This window comes from Castor canadensis, chromosome 1, assembly GCF_047511655.1.
Source record: "Castor canadensis chromosome 1, mCasCan1.hap1v2, whole genome shotgun sequence".
Taxonomy (NCBI): Eukaryota; Metazoa; Chordata; class Mammalia; order Rodentia; family Castoridae; genus Castor; species Castor canadensis.
The window spans coordinates 194,391,957-194,414,012 of NC_133386.1; the positions used below are offsets into that span (position 1 = coordinate 194,391,957).

At 40.5% G+C, this 22,056-nt stretch overlaps 1 protein-coding gene and 1 long non-coding RNA gene across 4 annotated transcripts in view; one reads left to right on the forward strand and one right to left on the reverse strand.

Moving 5' to 3' along the window:
• Positions 1 to 22,056, forward strand: part of LOC141421776 (uncharacterized) — a 246,843-nt gene that overhangs the window by 163,705 nt on the left and 61,082 nt on the right. The window lies entirely within an intron of this gene.
• On the reverse strand, positions 20,952 to 21,932 carry LOC109680245 (olfactory receptor 9I1-like). Its single transcript, XM_020155163.2, has one exon. It carries the CDS (start codon positions 21,930 to 21,932, stop codon positions 20,979 to 20,981), a length of 954 nt encoding a protein of 317 aa, XP_020010752.2. The 3' UTR covers positions 20,952 to 20,978.

The window sequence follows — 22,056 nt, forward strand, 5'->3', positions numbered from 1 at the left end:
CGGGGGGCATGGGAAAAGGGAGACTTTTTATCTAGAAAGAATTCTGAGGCAAGATGGTCTCTAAACATCCTACTTACGTTAACTTGCAACCTTTTTTCATCCCCATCTTCTCTTTCTTCCAAAGGCTGAGTCCTTTGGGGGTAGTGAAGGAACTCAACAAAGTTAATTTTTCTTACCTTACTTGAGTCAGTATCTTAAATATTACTACACATTTACTGAGGTCTTGCTCAAGTCATACATCGTTAAGTACTTTAAAGGCATTATTTACTTTCAACTTGACATTACTTACTTTCTATCTTGAGATAGAAACGTTTGTATTTATTTTACAGACAAGGAAACTGAGGCTTATATGTGTTATATGTATTTTGCCTGAGGTTTCACAGATGTAAGGGAAAAATATATATTGATTCTGTTTTGGTGCCTTGACCTCAGTCTAACTAACAGGCTGTTTTGCTTTTTTAAGCATTGGTAACTATTTATTGAATACCTGCTCTGTGGCAGTCACATGTTATATTCTGTATACATTATCCTTATGACCCTATGAAATAGGTATTATTTTGTCCTGTAAAAGACTAAGAATTAATAGTTAAGTAATTTGTCCATGGTCACAGTACTAGTCCATGAAAAACATTTACAGTCTAACTAAACAATATTGTCTTCTAAAGTCAACAGATACAGTCAGTCCTCTTATCAGCATAAATATAGAAAGTATAGTAATTTACAGGAATATCTTTGTCTAAACTCTACAGTCCAGCCTCATCCCCTCATGAAACTATTTACATGTCTTGTCATATATCTAGTGACACATTAGTCTAATGAAATTAAGGCTGTTGACTTATAAAAATTTGATCCAGTCTTACTTGTCTTTTTCATATAAGAGCTGAAATACTAGGCTGGAGATGGTTGATAAGATGACATGTTCTGATGACAAAGGTCAGATTTTCTGCCCAGTTAATCTTCTCTGGTTCATGTGGACTTTACTTCAGAGCCAGTATCTTCCCAGGGCTTCCGGTGTAATAGATATGTCTTAATTATCTGGTGGAATAGTCCATTGGATTCAAGTTGGGTTTGAATTTAAACTTAATATAAGATTGATAAACCATTTTGTGAAACACACTTAAGATTGCTCAGATAGATGAATGTAGCTGACCAATTTTAGGTTTTCTTCTTACCAAGCAAACCAGTGGGTATTTAAAATTCCTTAGAGGATGGATCTGTGGAGTCTATGCAGGGGGCTCAAAGATTTTCCCTAGATATTGAATCAGCACCTGGGACAGCCCCCCAGGCTCCTGGGAAAAGCCAGGCCTGCCAGGGAGAAGGCACTTCAGAATAGACTCATTATCTCATCTTCACACATGTTGGAGGATGAAAGCAAACCTTCTGGGATTTCTTGGAAACTCCTAAGCCTTGTTATTTTCAAAGTTCAACTGAGCTTCTGTGGGGAATGAACTTGGTTGTTTTTGTCACTGGCCCTCATGTTCTGCTGTCCTGCACTTAGTCAGTGGTAGTGTCAGGACTGGCACTCACATCTGAGGACTTTTGGTAAAGGTCTCTTTACTCTGCACCCTTTCTTAGTCCTGATGTCAAATATCATCTCAGGGGCTGAAACCCAGCTATATTATCAGCTCAGAATTTTTGAGAAAGAGTGATTATCGACTCAGGAGGGAATGAGTCTGGGGTGTTCTAAACACTCTTTATCTGCAGTGAGTAGCTTGTTGGCTCACCTCCCTTAAAGATCCATTTCCAGGGTTTCTATGGTCAGCTTCCTCTGCTCAAGCTCTCTTCTCTTCCCTGTCTTTGAAACCCATGATCTCCTTATTAGAGCAATACGACTTGTCCTGAATTCTGCTTGTCTTATCTTGCTCATAATGACTCCTTAGTGGTTAGATCTGTCTGCTCAGAGTGTGGATTCCTGAATAGTACTCTTTTCCTGATTCTTCTTAAAATTAATTATACAGACAAGGATTTTTCTTATAATTTCATAATTGAATACTATGTACTTCAATCTTATTCTCCCCTTATAACCCTCAGTTGTCCCTCTCTGTCCAACACTGCTCCAATTCTCATTTATCAAAACAGTCCTCTTGTGCTTCCATGTATTCTTCAGAACATCTAGCTTCCAGATACGGGAGAAAGCACATAATGTTTGTCTTTTTGAATCTAGCTTACTTCACTTAACATGGATTTCTTTATTTCTATCCATTCTCTTGCAAGTCACATAATTTTGTTTTTCTTTATGACTGAATAATATGCCGTGTGCATGTAAACCCCATTTTCCTTATCCGCTCATGTGCTGATGGGAACCTAGGCTGATTTCATGAGTTTGCTATGGTGAAGAGTGCTGCAAAAAGCATGAGTGTGTAGCCATCTTCACTGTATGCTGACTTTGGTTCTTTCAGATTTATACCCAGAAGTGATATAGAAGGATCACAATTTTAGTTTTTTCAGGAACCTCTATACCTATTTTCATAGTCACTGGACTAATTTACATTTACACTAACACATCTTTGTTTTCTTTCCTTTCATGATGATAGCCAGTGTGAACTTCAATTCTCTCTCTCTCTCTCTCTCTCTCTCTCTCTCTCTCTGTCAATCTTTTTTGGCAGTACTGGGGTTTGAGCTTAGGGTCTTGCCTTTGCTCCATCACTTGAGTTATGCCTCCAATGCATTTTGGTTTGGTTTTTTGTTTTTAGAGATGGTCTCATGCTTTTGACTAGGTCAGCCTGTGATTCCAATATTCCTAGCTCTGTCTATTGAGTTGTGTGCCACCATGCTCAGCTTTTTTGTTGACATAGATTCTCACTAACTTTTGTCCAGGTTGACCTTGAACCACTATCATCCTCTCTTTGTGGCTCAAGTAGCTGTGATTACAGATGTGTAGCCTCCTACCTGCCCCCAAAATACTGTTTTGTTAATACTTACTTTGCTTTGTATACTCTTAATTATATTGAGGTACATTCCTTCTATTGCTAATTTCATCAGGGTTTTTGCCATGAAGGGATATTAGAACTTCTTGGCACCTACTGAGATTATCATATGACTTTTTCTTCTATTCTGTGTATGTGCTGTATTGCATTAATTGATTTGTGTATATTGAACCATCCTGTTTCTCTTGAATAAAACCAGATTGATCATGGTGTATGATCTTTAAATTTTATTATTATAATATATTAGTACAAAGGGATTTCATTGTGATATTTCCAAACATGCATACAATGTACTCTGATTAAATTCACAACCTCTGTCATTACTCCACTACACTCCTCCCCTTTTATAAAACAATATCAACAGATTTCATTGTTCTGTTTTCATACTTGTGTATAAAGTTCTTTAACCATGTTATATAATCTTTTTAATGTCTTATTGAATTCAGTTTACAAGTAGTTTGTTGAGAATTTTTGTGTCTATGTTCATCTAGGAAATAAGTCTGTAATTTTCCTCTTCTTTTTGTCATGTTCCTACCTAGTTATGGTGTCAACAGTACTGGCTTTGCAGAATGAATTTGGTAATTTTCTATTTTATGGAATGATTTGGGGAGTATTGATGTTAGTTCTTCAAAGGACTGGTAGAATTCAGCAGTGAATACATCTATTCCTAGTTCTAGGTTTTTGGGAAGCTCTTTATTGCTGTGTCATTCTCATTGCTCATATATATTTAATTCATTTATATCCTTTTGGATCAATGTAGGTAAGTGATATGCATCTAGAATTTTTCCATTTCGTCTTGATTTTTCCACTTTATTAAAATATAAGGTTTTGAAGTACTGCTTAATAATCCCCTGTATTTCATTGGTATTTGAAGTGTTTTTTCATCTCTAGTTTTATTAATTTTGGTCTTTTTCCTCTTTCTTTTGTTTAGTTGGCTTAAGGGTTTGTCAATCTTGTTCATCTTTTTGAATAATCAATTTTTTAAATTTATTTTTTATTTATTCATATGTGCATACATTGTTTGGGACATTTCTCCCCCCCGTCCCTCCCCCGCCCCTTTTCTCTCTCCCCCACCACCCTTGCTTCCAATTTTTTTGTTTCATTGATTTTTTTGTATTGCTACGTTGGTGTCCATTCCATTAATTTCTGCCCTGATCGTGACTATTTCTTTCCATACAATGTTTTTGGGTTTTGTTTCTTTCTGTTTATCTAAGGGCCTGAGGTCCTTCACTACGTTATTATTTGAGCTCGCTGATATTTAATGTAGACATTCATTCTATAAGCTTTCCTCATAGCATTACCTTTGATGCCTCTCAAAGATCTTGGCTACTTGTGTTTTCATTTTCATTCAATTCCAGGTATTTTAAAATTTCTTCCCTGAATTTTTTGAGTAACCTCATGTTCACTCAAGTGTGTTGTTCAATCTCCATAAATTTGTATATTTTCTATAATTTCTTTTGCTATTATATTCTAATTTTACTTCATTATGATCTACTAAGATAAATGGAATTATTTTAATTTTTTGTATTTGTTAAGACTTGCTTTATGGCTTAAATTGTGATATATTTTGGAAATAATTCTGTGGGCCACTGAGAAATTGTGTATTCTGTAGATTTTGAGTGATATTGATACTCTATAGATGTTTTTGGGTCAGTACCATAGTGGTTTTGGTACTGTGGCGCTGGAGTATAATTTTATTTTATTTTATTTTTGAATTAGCATGCACTAATAATACCAGGGAATTTCATGGTGATAATTTCAGATATAACATACAGTTCACCTGGAACATGCTCACCCCTCCATTATATTTCCATTTACCCTTCCCCTCTTTCAAACAGAATTTGGTGGGTTTCATTATGCTGTCTTCATATGTAAATATGTAGCGTACTTTGATCCTCTTCACCCTCAGTGTCCTTTCCTTTCACCTCTCCGCTCCAGCAGATCCCACCAGACGGTCTCCCATACACATGTGTGAAGCATCATCATCATCTTAGGTTTAGATTCCACAAATGAGTGAGAACATATGATATTTGGATTATCTTGCTCAGCACGATGATTTTCAGTGCCATTCATTTCCCTGCAAATTGCATTTTTATCCCATAACTCAGTTGTTGGTCAGTCACCCTGGCTGATTCCACAGTTTGGTTATGGTGAAGAGAACTGCCATAAACATGGGTATGCAGATATTGCTCTTGTATTTTGATTTACACTGCTCAGGATATATATCTTGTGACGTTTTCACCAGGCTGGCCTTGAACCATTATCTTTCTATTTCAGCTTCCCAAGTAGCTAGGATTACAAGCATGAAGCACTGGCACCTGGTTGTATCTTTAGATTTGGTTGTTCTTGCTTTATTTTAGGAGCTTGAAATGCATTGTTAGTTATTTATTTAAAATTTCTTTGATTTTTTAATGTAAGTACTCATGGCTATAAACACTCTTTTTTGCACTGCCTTTGCTGTGTCCCAGAGGTTCTTACAAATTGTGTTTTCATTCCCATAAATTTGCTGTAAGGATTTTTAAAAAACTCCCTTCCTTCTTTCTTGAATGGCCCACTGATTGTTCAAAAGTGAATTGTTCAGTGTCCATGTGTTAGAATATTTTCTGTAGTTTCTGTTGATATTGAGGTCTTGTTTTACACCATTGTGGTCTGATAAATTACAGGAAATTATTTCAATTTTCTTGTACTTATTAAGACTTGATTTATGTCCTCAAATATGATATATTTTGGAGAAAGTTCCATGGGCTACTGAGAAGAATGTGTAGTCTAAAGCTTTTGGGTGGAATATTTTGTAGAAGTCTATTAAGTGCATTTGACCTAGAGTGTCAGTTAATTCTAAAGTTTCCTTGTTGACTATTTTGATCTGAATGACCTATTTATTGGTGAGAAAAGGGTATATAAACTATTATTGTTTTGGGTGTGTATCTGACTCTTAAAAATTTTTGGTTGTCACTCTGGAAAAAAATTTGGAGGCTACTTAAAAAGCTGGACATCGATCTACCATTTGATCCAGCAATACCACTCTTGGGGATATACCCAAAAGACTGTTACTCCAGAGGCACCTGCACATCCATGTTTATTGCGGCACTACTCACAATAGCCAAGTTATGGAAACAGCCAAGATGCCCCACCACTGACGAATGGATTAAGAAAATGTGGTATCTATTCACAATGGAATTTTATGCAGCCATGAAGAAGAATGAAATGTTATCATTCACTGGTAAATGGATGGAATTGGAGAACATAATTCTGAGTGAGGTTAGCCTGGCTCGAAAGACCAAAAATCTTATGTTCTCCCTCATATGTGGACATTAGATCAAGGGCAAACACAACAAGGGGATTGGACTATGAGCACATGATAAAAGCGAGAGCACACAAGGGAGGGGTGAGGATAGGTAAAACACCTAAAAAATTAGCTAGCATTTGTTGCCCTTAACACAGAGAAACTAAAGCAGATACCTTAAAGCAACTGAGGCCAATAGGAAAAGGGGAACAGGTACTAGAGAAAAGGTGAGATCAAAAAGAATTAACCTAGAAGGTAACACCCACGCACAGGAAATCAATGCGAGTCAATGCCCTGTATAGCTATCCTTATCTCAACCAGCAAAAACCCTTGTTCCTTCCTATTATTGCTTATACTCTCTCTACAACAAAATTAGAAATAAGGGCAAAATAGTTTCTGCTGGGTATTGAGGGGGAGAGAGGGGGAGTGGGTGGTAAGGGAGGGGGTGGGGGCAGGGGGGAGAAATGAACCAAGCCTTGTATGCACATATGAATAATAAAAGAAAAATGAAAAAAAAATAATTTTGGTTGTACTGGGGTTAGAACGCAGGGTCTTGTGCTTGCTAGGCAGGCTCCCTACCACTTGAAACACTCTGCCAGCTTTATCTGACTTTTTATATCTAGTAGTGTTTCCTTTATGAAATTGGATGTGCTGGCATTTAGTGCATATGTGTTTACAATAATTAGATCCTCCTGAGGCTCCCTTGATCAATATGAAGTGAGTTTTTTTTGTTTCTTCTGACTTAATTTTGGTTTGAATTCTGCTTTGTCAAATGTGAGTCTGGCTACTTCTGCTTGTTTTGGGCTGCATTTACTTGGAAAAACTTTTCCATTCTTTCACTTTAAGCTTGTGTTTGTCTTTGTCAGCAAGGTGTTTTTGAATACAATCTATCAGTCTGTGTCTTTTGATTGGAGAATCGAGACCGTTAGCATTCAGAGTTACTATTGAAAGATCTGTAGTGATTGCTGCCATTTTTTGGTAGTATTTGATTCTTCCCATCTCCTCATTTGCTAATCTACTCAACTGGTGAGATTTATTCTTTCCCTTGTTTTTATGGTTGGGTTTATCTTCCTCTGGGTATCTTCTGCAATGCTGGTGTAGAAGTCATAAATTGTTTTTGTTTATCATGGAAGGTTTTTATTTCTCCTTTAATTATGAATGATAGATTTGTTGTGTAGAGTAATCTAAGTTGGCAGTTATTTTCTTTCAGAGGTTGAAATACATCATTGTATGCCCTCTTTGCTTTTAAGGTTTCTGCTGTGAAACTTGCTTTTATTTTTGTGGGTCTCCTTTTTATAGGTGACTTGGCCCTTCTCCCTTCCAGATTTCAATATTATTTGCTTGTTTTTCTCTACTTAATGTTTTAGCTGTAATATAGTGTGGGGATATTCTATTTTGGTCTTGTCTGTTTGGAGTCCTAAAATACCTTCTGTACCTGGATGGACATCTCTTTCTCGAGATTTGGGAAGTCTTATGCTATTACCTTGTTGAATATGTTTTCTATCCCTGTAGCTGTTTCATATTTCTTGTGTTTCTGCATTGATATTTACTCACCTGAAATCAAGTCATTGGCTGGAGGTTTTAATCACCCAAAATCTTTCAAATAAATTATTCTTTGTGTTCTGGGAAGAGTAAGGTTGTTGTGCCATTTCTTGCCACTGGCCTAGGAGTATAATTCAATGATAACAAATTGACCAGTCCAATACCAGACTAGATATTTACATAAAGTAAAAAAATTGGCAGCATCCTCTATACCACCAATCGTGTTGTATATGAGAGGCACTAGCCTTCTCATATCATATGGAAGAGAGTTAGAAAAAGCTTGCTGAGTAGTTAAAAAATGAAGTAGTAAAAGTAAGGGGGGAGTGAGGGAAGAAGTCAAGAAGAAGAAAAGTAAAGTGTGTGGGCTGAAGGTAAGCAAAATAATAGTGTGCAGGTGATGCACGGATGACATGCGCAGGAATTTCAGATGCTCAGGGTTTTTGAGCCTGCTCTGAGAGTGAAAGCACAGACAGACTCTAACAGCAGAGGTCGGAAAGATTTTATTTGTAGAGAATTTAGTTGGAGAGAAGAGAAAGACTGCATATTGGAGAATGCAGGGGGACCCGGAAACTGGTGATCCCATGGGTTAGGGTGGGGAGTGGGTTTTATAGCCTAGTTTGGATTGCCTGAGGGTGGAGATGCCTTTCAGATGCAAACAGGCATTTCCTAGGGAGGAGAAGTGTCTCCTTGACCATTTATCGCCTTTTGGGACCTCCCGCAGGCCATCCTTCAGTCCTTCATTCCCCGCTCTCAATGGTCACCCTAACTGCTGTTAGGGATAGGGATGAAGAAGTCTGTTCAGTAACTGCTTCCTGCTGACAGGGGGCGATGAAGGGGCCCTCAGTGTCAGGGCTGACCACGAGAGGGGTTGTCAAGGGGACTGCGGTAGTAGGTCATTTTCATCTCCACCAGAGGCATTTGTAGTTTGATGGATTCTAGGCGAGAAGAAACAAACTTGACAAGTAAGTTTAAAATGCAAGGCCCAAACACAAGCAAGAGGACAAGGGCAACTATAGGCCCCAGAAAGGATAGGAACCAAGTCCTGGAGGGGAGCCAGGATTTTATTTGGTCCCATACCTGAGTAGAAACCTGAGTTTCAAGAGATTGCTCCCGGAGCCATTTAGCCTGTTGGAGAATGTAGTCTGCATGTTCCTGTACAATGCCTGAAGTGTTTATGTATGTGCAACAAGGAGGTATTGGCGATGGCATATACCCTCCCTTGCTTGGCCAAAAGAAAATCTAGGACCAGGTGTTGGTCCATACAGGCAAGAGATGACAAAGACCTTTGCATGTCCTTAATGGCAAGGCCTACCTGGTCTGAGGTGTCCTCTACCACTTTGGTTAGGTTTTTTTTGCAGTTACATGATTGGCAATCACCCCATAGCTGATTCCAGCAAGGGCTGCAACTAATGCAGTTATCTCTAAAACTATTAAAGTAACCTCCCTTTTATCCCTATGGAAAGCTGTTCCTGTTGTAGTTAGCATTTCTCTTTTCTTCCAGATGGCTGCATGAGCATGCAGGATCAGGAAGGCATACTTAGAATCTGTATAGATGTTGACTCTCTGTTCTTTTGACAGTCTTAGGGCTTCTGTTAGGGCCACTAATTCTGCCAATTGAGCACTTGTATTAGGAGGAAGAGGACCTGATTTGAGGGTGCCAAATTCTGTCACAACTGTAAACTCTGTATGTCTGATACCATTCTTGACAAAGGAACTGCCATCAGTATATAATTCTAGATCTGGGTTTTTTAAGGGCTGATCAGTTAAGTCAGGTCAGGCAGCATAATTTTCCATAAGTACCTCCTCACACGAGTGCTCAGGATTTCCCTCTGCCTCTGGTAAAAGGGATGTAGGATTTAGGCTCTGACAGGTCCTTAAAGTTATTTCTGTTCCTCCCAGAAGCTGGGCCTGATATTTAAGTAGACAGCTGTCAGATAGCCAAAGTTCTCCTTTTGAGTTTAAAATTCCCCCTAGGTCGTGTGGGGTATAAACCGTTAGGGGGCGGTTTAGGATAAGTTTCTGAGCTTCAAGCACTAGAAGGCTTACTGTAGCATTGCTCTGAGGCATCCTGGCTATCCCTTGGCTACCTGATCTAACTCTTTTTTAAGTAACCTACTGGCTGGGGAGTGATGCCCCGGAGTTGAGTCACCATGCCCAAGGCCAGTCCTCCCTTTTCATAGACATATAATTGAAACTTGTCTTGTATTGGGAGACCCAGGGCAGGAGCTGTCATAAGAGCCTTTTTTAACCTGTGGAATGGATTTTCTGACTTGTCATCGCCCTCAATAAAGGGCTGTGTAGTATAAAGGCCTGGCTAGGTCTGCATATCCCAGGATCCAAATTCTACAGTATCCTGTGACCCCCAAAAAGGCCCTCAATTGTTTTAGAGTTTTAGGTAGAGGAAACATCAGGATTGGATGGATTCTGTCTTCTCCTAGAGATCTCATTTCTTTCTCCAGGACAAGACCTAAATTCGTAACCCTAGACTGACACAATTGGGCTTTTTCTTTAGAGATCTTATAACCTCTATCTGCTAAGAAGTTTAGTAAGGACTCAGTGGCTCATGAAATGACAAGCTCATTTGGTCCACAGAGCAGGAGGTCATCTACATATTGTAGCAGAGTAGCTTATGGGTATTGCCATTCTGCCAAGTCTTGGGTTAGAGCTAACCCAAAGAGGTGGGGGCTGTCTCTGAATCCCTGGGGGAGGACAGTCCCCAAGTGACCTGCCCAGACTTTCTTGTGGAGTCCTCAAAGGCAAAGATAGGTTGACTTTTAGGGTGTAAGGGAATGCAAAAGAAGGCATCTTTTAAATCCAGGACAGAGTAGTAAGTAGTACCCTGAGGTATTTGGGCTAAAAGCATATAGGGATTTGGAACTACAGGAGAGGCACTACTGCTTTGTTGATCAGGCAGAGATCCTGGACTAGCCTCCATTTATTAGGTCCCTTCCTGATACCAAGAATAGGAGTATTATATGGGCTGGAGCATTCTATTAGCAGTCCCTGTCTCTTTAAGTCTTTGATTATGGGAATTAGCCCCTCCTTAACTTCTGGCTTTAAAGGATATTGTTTTTGATGGGGAAACCAGGAGGGGTCCTCAAGATGAATTAGGACTGGGGCAGCTGTTTGTGCCCATCCCACAGTGTGTCCATCCATCCACACTGTGGGGTCTACTTGTTCCTCTATTAGGGGCAAGCAAAAGTACTTTCCTGGGGGTAAAAGAAGCTGTACCCCCTTGGATAGAAGGTTTTGCCCTAGCAGAGGAGTAGGGGTTTCTGGGACAATTAAAAAGGAGTGACAGAAATGGAAATCTCCCCAGGAGCAGGCTAAAGGCTGAGTGAAATAACGTTCTAGAGGCTGGCCTGATATGCCTCGAACAGTAATTTTCTTGGAGGACCTGGGTCCGGGAGAGAAAGGAATAGCTGAGATGCTGGCTCCAGTATCAATAAGGAGGCTGACCTTGTGTTTAATTTGGGGCTCTTCTGCTTTTACAGTGGTTACAGAAGCCTGTATGGGAGGCCCCGGGACCCGTCATTGGGTGGGAGGCTCTGACCTCAGTTCCCCTGGGAACTGGGGACAATGTGCCTTCCAATGTTTTGCCCGACAAATGGGGCAGGGTCCCGGAGGTAGCTTTCTCCGGGGGCACTCCCTCCTAAAATGGCCTGCCTGTCCACATTTAAAGCATGTCCTTGGGTTTGGACTTTGTCCAGGAGGAGCCTCTGAGCTCTGTGATCAGAGCCTCCTGTCACTTATCCTTTCTCTTTTCCCTTTCCAGGTCCTTCCTTTCTTTTTCTAAGTCCCTGTTATAGTATACAGATGTGGCTACACGGACCAATTGGTCCAGATCTCTGCTCCCTTCAGCCACCAATTTCTGAAGCTTTTTACAGATATCTGGTGTTGACTGTGTTAGAAATTTATCTTTTAGGACAATTTCCTCTTTCTGTGACTCTGGTATAATATTGGTATGCTTTTGTAAAGCATCCTTAAGTCTCTATAGGAGAGCTACTGGAGTTTCTAAGGGTCCTTGCTGTACAGCTGTGACTTGGGAGTAATTAAGAGGTTTTACCTTGGCTGTTCTTAGTCCTTTAAGAATGCAGTGGATGAAATGATTACGACTCCATTCATCCTTGTCATTTTCAGGGTCCCACTTAGGGTCACACCTAGGCACTGCCTGATCTCCTGTTGGAATTGGGAATTGAGGCTCCCTTCTAGGTATCCAATGTCTTTGTCTTTCTTCTCCCTCCCCCTCCTCCTCCTGTGAAGGCCCAGTAGGAGACAGGCCTGTAGGGCCGCTTTTATCTAAGTAATAATTGTCTCCAGCTGTGACTGCCTGATCTAGAACCTGCTGTTTCTCCAGAGAAGTGAGGGTCTGAGATAGCAATAGCATTACATCTTTCCAGCTCAGTTTAAAGTTTTGGCTGACTTCTCTAAATGCCTGGATGTACTGATCTGGATTTTCTGTGTAATTTCCTAAATCCTTTTGTATTTCTTTAAGTTCACTCACTCTAAAAGGAACATGAGCTCTGTCCCCTCCAGGAATTAACTGGAGGGGTAGAGTCCTGTGGGACAGTGTCTAGTGTGTGAGGTGGCTGGGTAAGGGGGAAGAGGGGGAGCTGATGGAGCATTAGATGGGTTTTTTTGCTCAAGGGAGTTTGGGGGCTTTTTGCAAAGGGTTACCATGGTCTGGGTATCTAGCCAGCATTTGTTTAGCCATTTTGGGTGGTCTCTTAGGAAAAAGAACAATTGAACGTATGGAACTTCGGTCCATTTTCCCTCCTTTTTACAGAACATATCTAATTGAAGAATGGTATTATAATTAATGCTCCCTCCTTCTGGCCATCTTTCCTCATCTCCCAGAGGATACTGTGGCCAAGCTTGGGTGCAGTAAAACTTGAGTCACTTTTGCTGAAGACTTTCTGGATCAAGATCTTTCCAATGTTTTAATAAGCAGGCAAGGGGGGATCCTTCCTGGATCCTTGAGGCTTGATTTCCCATCTAAAAAGGGAAACAAGGGAAAATTGGTCACCTTAACAGAGGTTTCTCCTTTTATCTAAGTGTCCCCAGATAAGGAGAAACTCTAGTGGGAGAGGGCGTCCCGCTCTCCCTTGCTCCTTCCACTGCCACTCATGGGTAGAGTCGTGGAGGATTTACAGATAGATATCTCAGTTTCACCCACCCCCCTGAGATGATCAATCTCTCATCTATTTTGACTTGTCTGTTTGCCCTGCGACCCAGGTAGGCCTAGTTCTCCTCTATCACCTGAATGCTTGTAATTAAAAATAACTCTATCAAAGTAACCAAGAGGGCTTGCATGGCCAGAAGGAGGACCCATTTAGAGGCATGGATGGGGACTCTTGATGAAGTAGACTTTTGTTCCCCTATATATCCTGTGAGGCATATATGCTTTCTATGAAAGGAGAGAGAGCATCTGAGGCTTTTGCTCTGGTAAGGGGCAAAAAACGGAGACCTGAAGTTTTTTGCCTTTTAACTGTTTTTTTTTTTCTTTCCTTGAGGGCAGGCTGTGGAACCTGTTTAACCAGTTAATCTGATGTTTGACAAAGACAGTTAAACCTAAATTGGAGATTAGCACTTTCTGATGCCTGTAGGGATTTTTCCCAAACTCCCTGAAGAAGCTCACTGCTATTTACAGCAAAGGTGGGGAGGGGGACACACATCCTGAGCTGCCTGGGAAAGGGGAAGGAGAGGCTGAGGGTTGGGGAAAAAGAGAGTTTCCAGGCTCAACGCATGAGAAATTATTGATCATCCCTGCTGTCCAGGTCGATCCTGCCAAAGGCAGTACTGGAGCACTGGATGCAAGAGGTGACCTCCACTCTTGGGCCATGGAAACCATGAAGAAAGCATGAGAGATCTGATTGTCTGTTTTCCACAGACATGGCTGGGGAGGTCCAAGACTTAGCCACCTTTGGGGCCTCAGGGCGGGTCAAAAAGTTGCGTCTCCAGCCTTTGGGTGACACCGGGGAGTGCCCCGGCCAGAACACCTTTTGTGGCTTGAAGACAAACTTTCCTTTTCACTGGCTGTTTTCGGACCTCCCCTTAAGCTGGTCAGATCCTAAAAGAGAGTATTAGCATTTAAGGAGAGGAAAAAAGAAAAAGCCTTGGTACACTGAAGTCGAGTTCTGCCCATGTAGCATTGGCAGTGCAGTACAAACCCCTGCCCAGCCTCTGAGTTTCCTCAGATTGCCTGCCATACAGCCGTAGTGGGCTCAGACCTTTTTCTCAGTTTCCCAAGGAAGAAACCCTCCTTAACAAGACAGAGAGAGAGAAGGTCGACCTGAGAGTTCCACCGTAGCTAGGCCGTGGTGGGGGGTCTCTCCTGGAAAACAGACTCCACCGGAGTGCCGGACACTCACGGTCACATTCCTAGGCAGTCTTTCCCAGTTTGGCACAACCTATACCGACCTCAGGTGAAGGCTGGTCCCTTTGTGGTCACCAAATATGATGCATGGATGACATGCGCAGGAATTTCAGATGCTCAGGGTTCTTGAGCCTGCTTTGAGAGTGAAAGCACAGACAGACTCTAACAGCAGAGGTCGGAAAGATTTTATTTGTAGAGAATTTAGTTGGAGAAAAGAGAAGAGAAAGACTGCATATTGGAGAATGCAGGGGGACCTGGAAACCGGTGATCCCGTGGGTAATGGTGGGGAGTGGGTTTTATAGCCTAGTTTGCATTGCCTGAGGGTGGAGGTGCCTTTCAGATGCAAACAGGCATTTCCTAGGGAGGAGAAGTGTCTTGACCATTTATCGCCTTTTGGGACCTCCCGCAGTCCGTCCTTCAGTCCTTCACAGGAATTTAGTTCAATTATTTTGGAGAAGGATGCTGTTATGGGCTAATATTGCAAAGGAATAGAAAATTTAAGATTTATACAGAAAAGGAGGTAGAATAAGCCACCAAGAGAAAGAATTATAAAGAGAAATAGAAAAAATAAAAATCAGTATTTATTCCTTGTTGAGGAGATGAGTATATGTCTGCTAGGCTCTATGAGTACAGTGGATGCTCTTTCAATCTCTGGATCTCACCTTCCTGTCTGCAGTTTCCCTGTTGTGTTTACTCATGTGTCCCTTTTTGTACTGACTAGGATTCTCCTCTTGGTGCAGCCTGAGTGTGCTGTTCTTTGGCTGGTTAAGGTTCTGGACGAAGGGTAGCTGTTGGAGCAAGGGGAGGTGGGGCAAGTCCTGTGGATTAGTAGCAATTCCTAGGTGTTGGTCTATTCTGCTGAGATTTGGTAGGGGCAGATCCATGAAGTAGGAGTTGGGGTGAATGAAGGGGTCCCTGAGTGCTGCTAGTGGGTCAGGAGGTGCTCTTTTGCTCTCTAAGTCCACACCTTGCTCTAACAGGGAAACTACCAGTGCAGTGTGGTATTTTCTGTCCCTTGTGAGCGGTTGTATTCATGTATACATACTTGACTGAGTAGTACTTTCAGGACTGCAGCCAGTCATAGTGAAATCTGCTGGGCTTGCATGTCTGCACTTGTCTTGGGCTGGGGATGCTTGCTAAGTAGCTTCAACCACCTTCCAGACCAGAGCTAGGTGTGGGAGCCTCTGTTGCTCATGGGCAGTTACATATACACACTGGTCTGGGTGGTGCCTTCAGGGCTGCAGCCAGCTAGGAGGAAGTCTTCTCGGCACGCAGTCTTCCATGCCTGCCTTGCTCCTTTCTGCATTAGTCCTTTGTTTCAGTTTGGGGGCTCAATTGAGTATCTTCACCCACCCTTCAGAGGAGAGCTAGGTATGGGAGCTTCTGCCTGTCTCTCATGGGCAGTTGTATTCACATGTACATGCTATGCTGGGTGCTGCTATTAGGGCTGAAGTCAATTATAGTGAAATCTGTTGAGCTTGTGCTCTCCTCCAGCACCTACCTCTGTCCCAGGTGGAGGATCACAGTTGCCGGATGGTTTCTGTTTGGTGGCTGGGGCAAGGCTTGATGCCCTGTGCTTAGTCCTTTGTGCAGTTTCCCTGATCACAGGGTGACTGTGGATGGCCCCTGATAGAAACAAAACTGAAACCAAACCAAATCAACAACCTGGGCTGGTATAGTCAAAGGAGGGAGCAGTTTCAGTCCTGCTTCCAGGAGGTGGTTCTGGGCTCTACCCAAGCAAAGTTTTCACTTTGTTTCTTTTATAGATCTAAAATTTTCTGTATTTACTGTCTCTCATCTTTTACTGGTGCCCTACCTGGCTTACTAACTTGCCTGACTGTCTTTGTCATCATATACCTGAGATTTTATTTCTGGTTCATGGAAATCAATGAAATTGGCTAGCTCTTTATTACACATTCTTGATGGATTGATTCTTTTCTTAATATATAATGATCTTCTTTATCTCTTCAGACTAATTTTGATTTGAAGTCTGCTTTGTCAGTCTGAGTATAGCTACTTCTGTTTGCTTTCTACTTTCACTTGATTGGTATATCATTTTGCATCCTTCCACTTTCAATCTGGGTTTGACTTTGCCTATGAGGTATGTTACTCGTAGACAACACTCAGTTAGATCTTGTGTTTTATCCAATCAGCTTGTCTGCTTTTTTTGATTGTAGAGTTAAGACAATTACCATTTAGGGCTATAATTGAGAAGTACTTTCTGATCATTGTGATTTTTTTCTGATTGATTCAAGTTCTGTTCTTTGTTTTCTTTCTCTAGTTTTCATTTTATGAGTTCACTGAGTTGAACATTTGATTTGTTCCAATTTTTATGTGCTCTTCTATTCCTCATGTGTAATTTATTCTTTCCTAAATTCTCATGTTGTGACTTTCTTCCTCATCTGTATGTAGGATTCCTTTAAGTATCTTTTGAAATTCTGGTTTATTTGTTATGAATTGCTCTAGTTTGTGGTTATCTTGGAAGGTATTTATTTCTCCATCAGTTTTAAATGATAATTCTGCTGGACATAGTAATCTTGGTTGGTAGTTATTTACTCTCATGCCTGAAAATATAACATTCCATGTTCTCCTGGCTTTTAAAGTTTCTGCTGAGAGGTGTGATATAATTTTAATGAGGTTGCCTTTGTAAGCAAGTTGGAAAATTTCTCTTGTTTCTTTCAATAGCTTTTCTTTGATCAGTATTGTATCAAGGAATTTATTGATCCAATTGAATCCTTTGGTGGTTTCATCATCTTGTAAATATCTATTAGATATCTTGTAGATATCTATTAAAATGATGCTTGTGTAAAAAATGGTAAAGATAAATGAAAGACAGAGAGACTCTTTCTTTTCTATATAATTCTCCCTTTTGATTTATCTGCCTTTTCTGGGAGGTTATATGAGTTCACACTTGCTTGCAAATTGCACATTAATGAGTGATATAGGGCTTTCAATTTCTGGGGCAAGCTAGCTCCCTTCAGTTAGAGCTCACTGCCAGGCTATTATGGCCTTCTCTTTCTTCTTATAGGCAAGCATGCAAAGGGTCTGGGGATTAACAGTCTCAGACAGTTAGTGGAAGACCTTGATTGGCATCATTTACCATTCTTCGTCTGTGTGTAATTCAGTTAATGAGCATTGTCACCTTCATTCCACTTCCTTCAGTGATGGAGAGAAATTGTGAGAGAAAATCCAGATCCCCTTTGATCCATTCCAAATTAAGATGCAGACCCAGGGGTCTCACCTGAAGTCACACAACTTCTCAGCTGGTAACTGGAGGTTGTGTGGAATGATTAGAGTGGTGGTGAAGAGTGGTTTCAGTCAGGAGGCTATCCAGCTACGATGGTTTGAAAAGGTTGGTTTCATCCATTGTTTTAGTTTGCTCAAGGATTCTGCTTCTTTCTTGACCCAATTTGAGTCTGACCACCTTGTAGGAAACCTGACTGAACTGCTTGCAGTTCATTACTTGTTACTGCACTATGCATGGCTCACTTCTTCACTCTGTACTATGTGAGTCTTCAGTTTAACCACTTGTTTTTCAGAATATTTTCTGGGATAAGTGTGAGAAACAACTGCTTTGATAATTGAAACTTGCAAATTGCTAAGAGAGTAGATTCTAAATAAAAAGAGATGTTTGTGAACTCATGCATATGACTTGGCAGTTCTCAATGTAAGCATATATCCAAATATCATGGTGAAGACAACAAACATATGCATTTTATTTATCCATTGGGAAAAATCAGTGAAAAGAAATAGTACTTTTTGGTAGAAAATTACTAATAACAACAGAGCAGAGAAAAGTTGCTACTGAGGATAAGCCGTGAAGCTCACTATATTGCTGTCAAGAAAAGAAGGCAGGTAAATGTGCTAATGTCTGATGTGGGCATGAAACCCACAACTCAGCCTTATATCCTAGTTTAGAGTGATCAGGGGGCTCAGATAGTTTCTTGAATGTTTGTTTTTAATATATGTCTATAAAAAAGTACATAAAAATGAGTAGGTTATAATTAAAAAGTTATAAAACAAATACCTAGGCAGTCATATCAGATCTTGATAAATAGGATATTTTTTCTCTGTAGAAACTGCTAGGAAGGCTTCCCCCTTCCCAGTCTCCCCTTGCTGTTATATTTGTTCAGTGGTTATAATTATACATTGGTTTAATTTGAAAGTTTTTTCATCTCTATATATTCATAACAATATTCTCTCATATTACTCTCTCTCTCTCTCATTTTATTTAATAAGGTAAATATTTTTCTCACATGAAGTAAGCCTGGAGATAGGCAATGCAGAGTTCATATAGTGGATTAAAAATATCACTAGGATCTTAGCTTTGTTTTTCTGCTCTGCTGCCATATATGCATTGCTTTCATCTTTAAGATCATCTTATATTTCACAATGATTGCCAGAGTTCCAGCCATTATATTCACACTCAAGGCCAGAAGAATGAAAAACTGAAGGCAAACATTTTGAGCTTTGTGCTATTATAATAATGCTTTATGAAAATGTGTGTACATTTTCTGGCGCTCATGTACAGCTAGGTCACTGGGATAGCTGGGCATCTGGCTATGTGTGTCCTTGATTTTTGAGGATAATGTCAAAGTGTTTTGTAATATAGTCAAACCACTATATATGATCCACTTGTCATATTCTTGTCCATGTATGGCACCATACTTTCTAAAAATATTTTTTCTAATCTAGTGAGTGTATTGTAGTTTTAAATGTGCATTTTCTTGACTAATAAAATTAAGCATCTCTTCGTGAGTCTAGTAGGCATTTGGATATTCTTTACCTTGATCAACTTGGTTTCCTATTATAAATCTCTTTTCCATATTCAGCTTCATAACACCCAAAGAAAATTTTTATTAGCCCAATATGTGTCAGGAAGTTATTTCTGAATCAGTCAGCAGCAGGTTGTGTAATAGGTCATTTAAACAAAATGTTTATTTGTATGTAGTGACAAGGATGATTACCTTCTCAAGACATCAAGCTGAGAGAGCTGGGCATGATGGTACACACAAGTAATTGCAGCTATGCAAGAGGCAGAAATGGGAGAATTGTGGCTCTAGGCCAGTCTAGGTAATAAAGTTAGCGGGACCTCATGTCAACAAACAAGCTAGATATGGTTATACATACCTGTAATTGCAGCTACATGGGAGGTGAAAATGGAGAATCGTTGTCTATGACTGGTCCCAGGCACAAAAGAAAGACCCTATCTAAAAAATAAAATAAAAGTAAAAAGGGCTGGGGCATGGCTCAAGTTGAGAGTGCTTGCCTAGCAAGCACCAGATCCCAAGTTCAAAACCCCAGGACTGCTTCCCTCTCAAAAAAATGAAGCTGTGGTAATGAGGTTCAATGGGCACAATACAATATATGAAATGGAAAAGACATCCTTTGGTTATTTTTGCATATGTGATATGCAAATAAATATACCCCAGGTTAAGCATGCAAATATATTTTATTTCTTGGTACAAAGAATTGAGTAATTTTTCTTCCTCAGCTCATTATCTTAATGAACATTAGCTCATATTCTTTTGTGCTTTTATCAATAGCTATGGTACTGTGCCATGGATCCATATTTGACATCAGAGAATGAGGGGAAGGGAAAGAAAGAGAATGATCTATACTGAACCACTGATATATGCTGAGGGACATTGTGCTTATCTCCTTATTTAATTTTTGCAATAGCTCCTGAATTAGAATTGTTATTTTTAATCTAGACCCAAGAAGTTAAATCATTTACTAAAAGTTTTACAAGGAATTAGTGGCAAAATCAGAATGTAGATGCCATCCTGACTCCATGCCTTGTCTATTGCTGTGTAAATTTGAAACATGAGTAAACGTTTTCTTAATTGCAAAATGGAAATTTTATGTTTAGCTTTGTCTTCCCCATTTGCCTGATAGTGTTACCATGAAACTCAGGACCTCAGGACCCACTGGACCTGGGACCATGCACATAACACAAAAAATTCTTCCAAAGCAATTGTTAAGAGGTCACTTGATACAGATTTTGGACTTTGAAAGGAAGGCGACAAAGTTTTTCAGTCTGGTGTAAGTTATGGTTACTTTCCCTCTGAATCACATCTCTGCTAGAGAAGAACTATGCAGTACAACTTCCTATTTTTGTCTGTGTTCTCTGACATTGCTATCTCTAGAAACAGGACGAGCTGCTCATGAGGTAGGCAATAGGGTGAGGGGAGAAGAATACATCCTTCAGAAGCTAGAGTTGGCCCTAGATGAGACCCTCCCAAAGCTATGGTAGCTTAGTTCATCTTAAAGGTATCTACATAACATGCAAGCAGGAACTACAAATCCAGTGAGTTATCAATTGCCAAGGCAATTTGCAAATTCTTTTATTCTGAGCAAGAGACTCTATGGGGGGAGACACTGCAGTGGTGAAGGGGGAGGCCTTTATAATACAACACTCAGTGCTAATTGAGGTGACTAGTCATTTATATGTTAAAAGGGAAACAAATGCCCTATTAGCACAATTCATAGCGATCCTCAGATGTAATCTTTGACACAGAGAACAGGGTAATGTTGATGGCAGTGAAAACAAGAGGTAAAGGGTTGGCAAGCCTTGGGGTCAGGTGAAGTAACTAAAAACTTGTTGGACCTCATATTTTAAGAAGTGATGACATCAGAGAGTAGCAGGAGATAGCTGAGTGTCAAAGAATGGGCTGAATGTGGGAGATGGTGAAAAGAATGTGCCGTAGAATTACTGGATTGAAAGCTTGCTATGTTTGTGCTTCTTCTCATATGCCTGGTGGTACTTTTCTTTTCTCTGAGCATCTAGTGCTGGTGACAATTAAGATATGTTGATAGTGGAACAAAATTGGCTAAAAGAAGAGATTGCTTACTTAGTGTACACACTCAGGGACACCTGGATTCTACCAGTGACCTTTCTGAAGGCAGCTTTCACATCCTTGTTTCTCAGACTATAGATTAGAGGGTTTAGCAAGGGGATGACCACTGTGTAGAAGACAGACACAACCTTGTCTTCCTCCAGGGAGTTGCCTGAGCTGCTACGTATATACATGAAGGTGAGGGTCCCATAGAAAAGTCCTACAGCAGTTAGGTGAGAGATACATGTGGAGAATGTCTTGGACCTGCCACTTGAAGACTTCATCCTCAAAATTGTCATGATAATGAGCAGATATGAAGTCAGGATGACCAAGGCATTGGCCAAAATTACAAAGTTCGAGAAGAAGACAATGATAATTTCAGCATTTGTTGTGTCACTGCAGGCAAGCTTCAGGAGGGGAGGGAGGTCACAGAAGAAGAAGTTGATTTCATTGCCTTCACAAAAGGAGAGAGAGAAGGTGCATGTGGTACGCAGGATGGCTCCAGAAACACCAAAGACATAGGCTCCCACCACCAAATTCCAACAAAGTTTAGGATTCATAGCCACAGTGTAGAGCAGTGGGTCACTAATAGCAACATAGCGGTCATAGGCCATCACAGCCAGCAGGAAACACTCTGTAGCTGCACAGATGGTGAAGAAGAAGAACTGAGCAGCACATTGGCCATAGGAAATGACTATTTTGCTTGAGACCAGTGTGACCAGAATCTGAGGGGTGATGACTGAGCTGTAGCAGGCATCCAATAGGGAGAGGTGACTCAGGAAGAAGTACATTGGGGTATGGAGTTGGACATCCACTTGAATGAGAAAAATCATCCCCAAATTCCCCATGAGAGTGATAAAGTAGAAACTGAGAAACACCATAAAGAGGAGCATCTCCCATTTTGGCTGGCCTGTAAAGCCCATGAGAATGAACTCAGTTACTGTGGTGAGGTTATTCTTGGTCATGGATTTGATGTGGACTGTTGGCTAGAGGATGAGAATAAAGTAAAAAAATCAATCCTAGACATGAAGGACAGAATCTTTTTCTCTGTGGTAGAAGTTAAGTTTGTAATTCTGGGTCTATTTATAG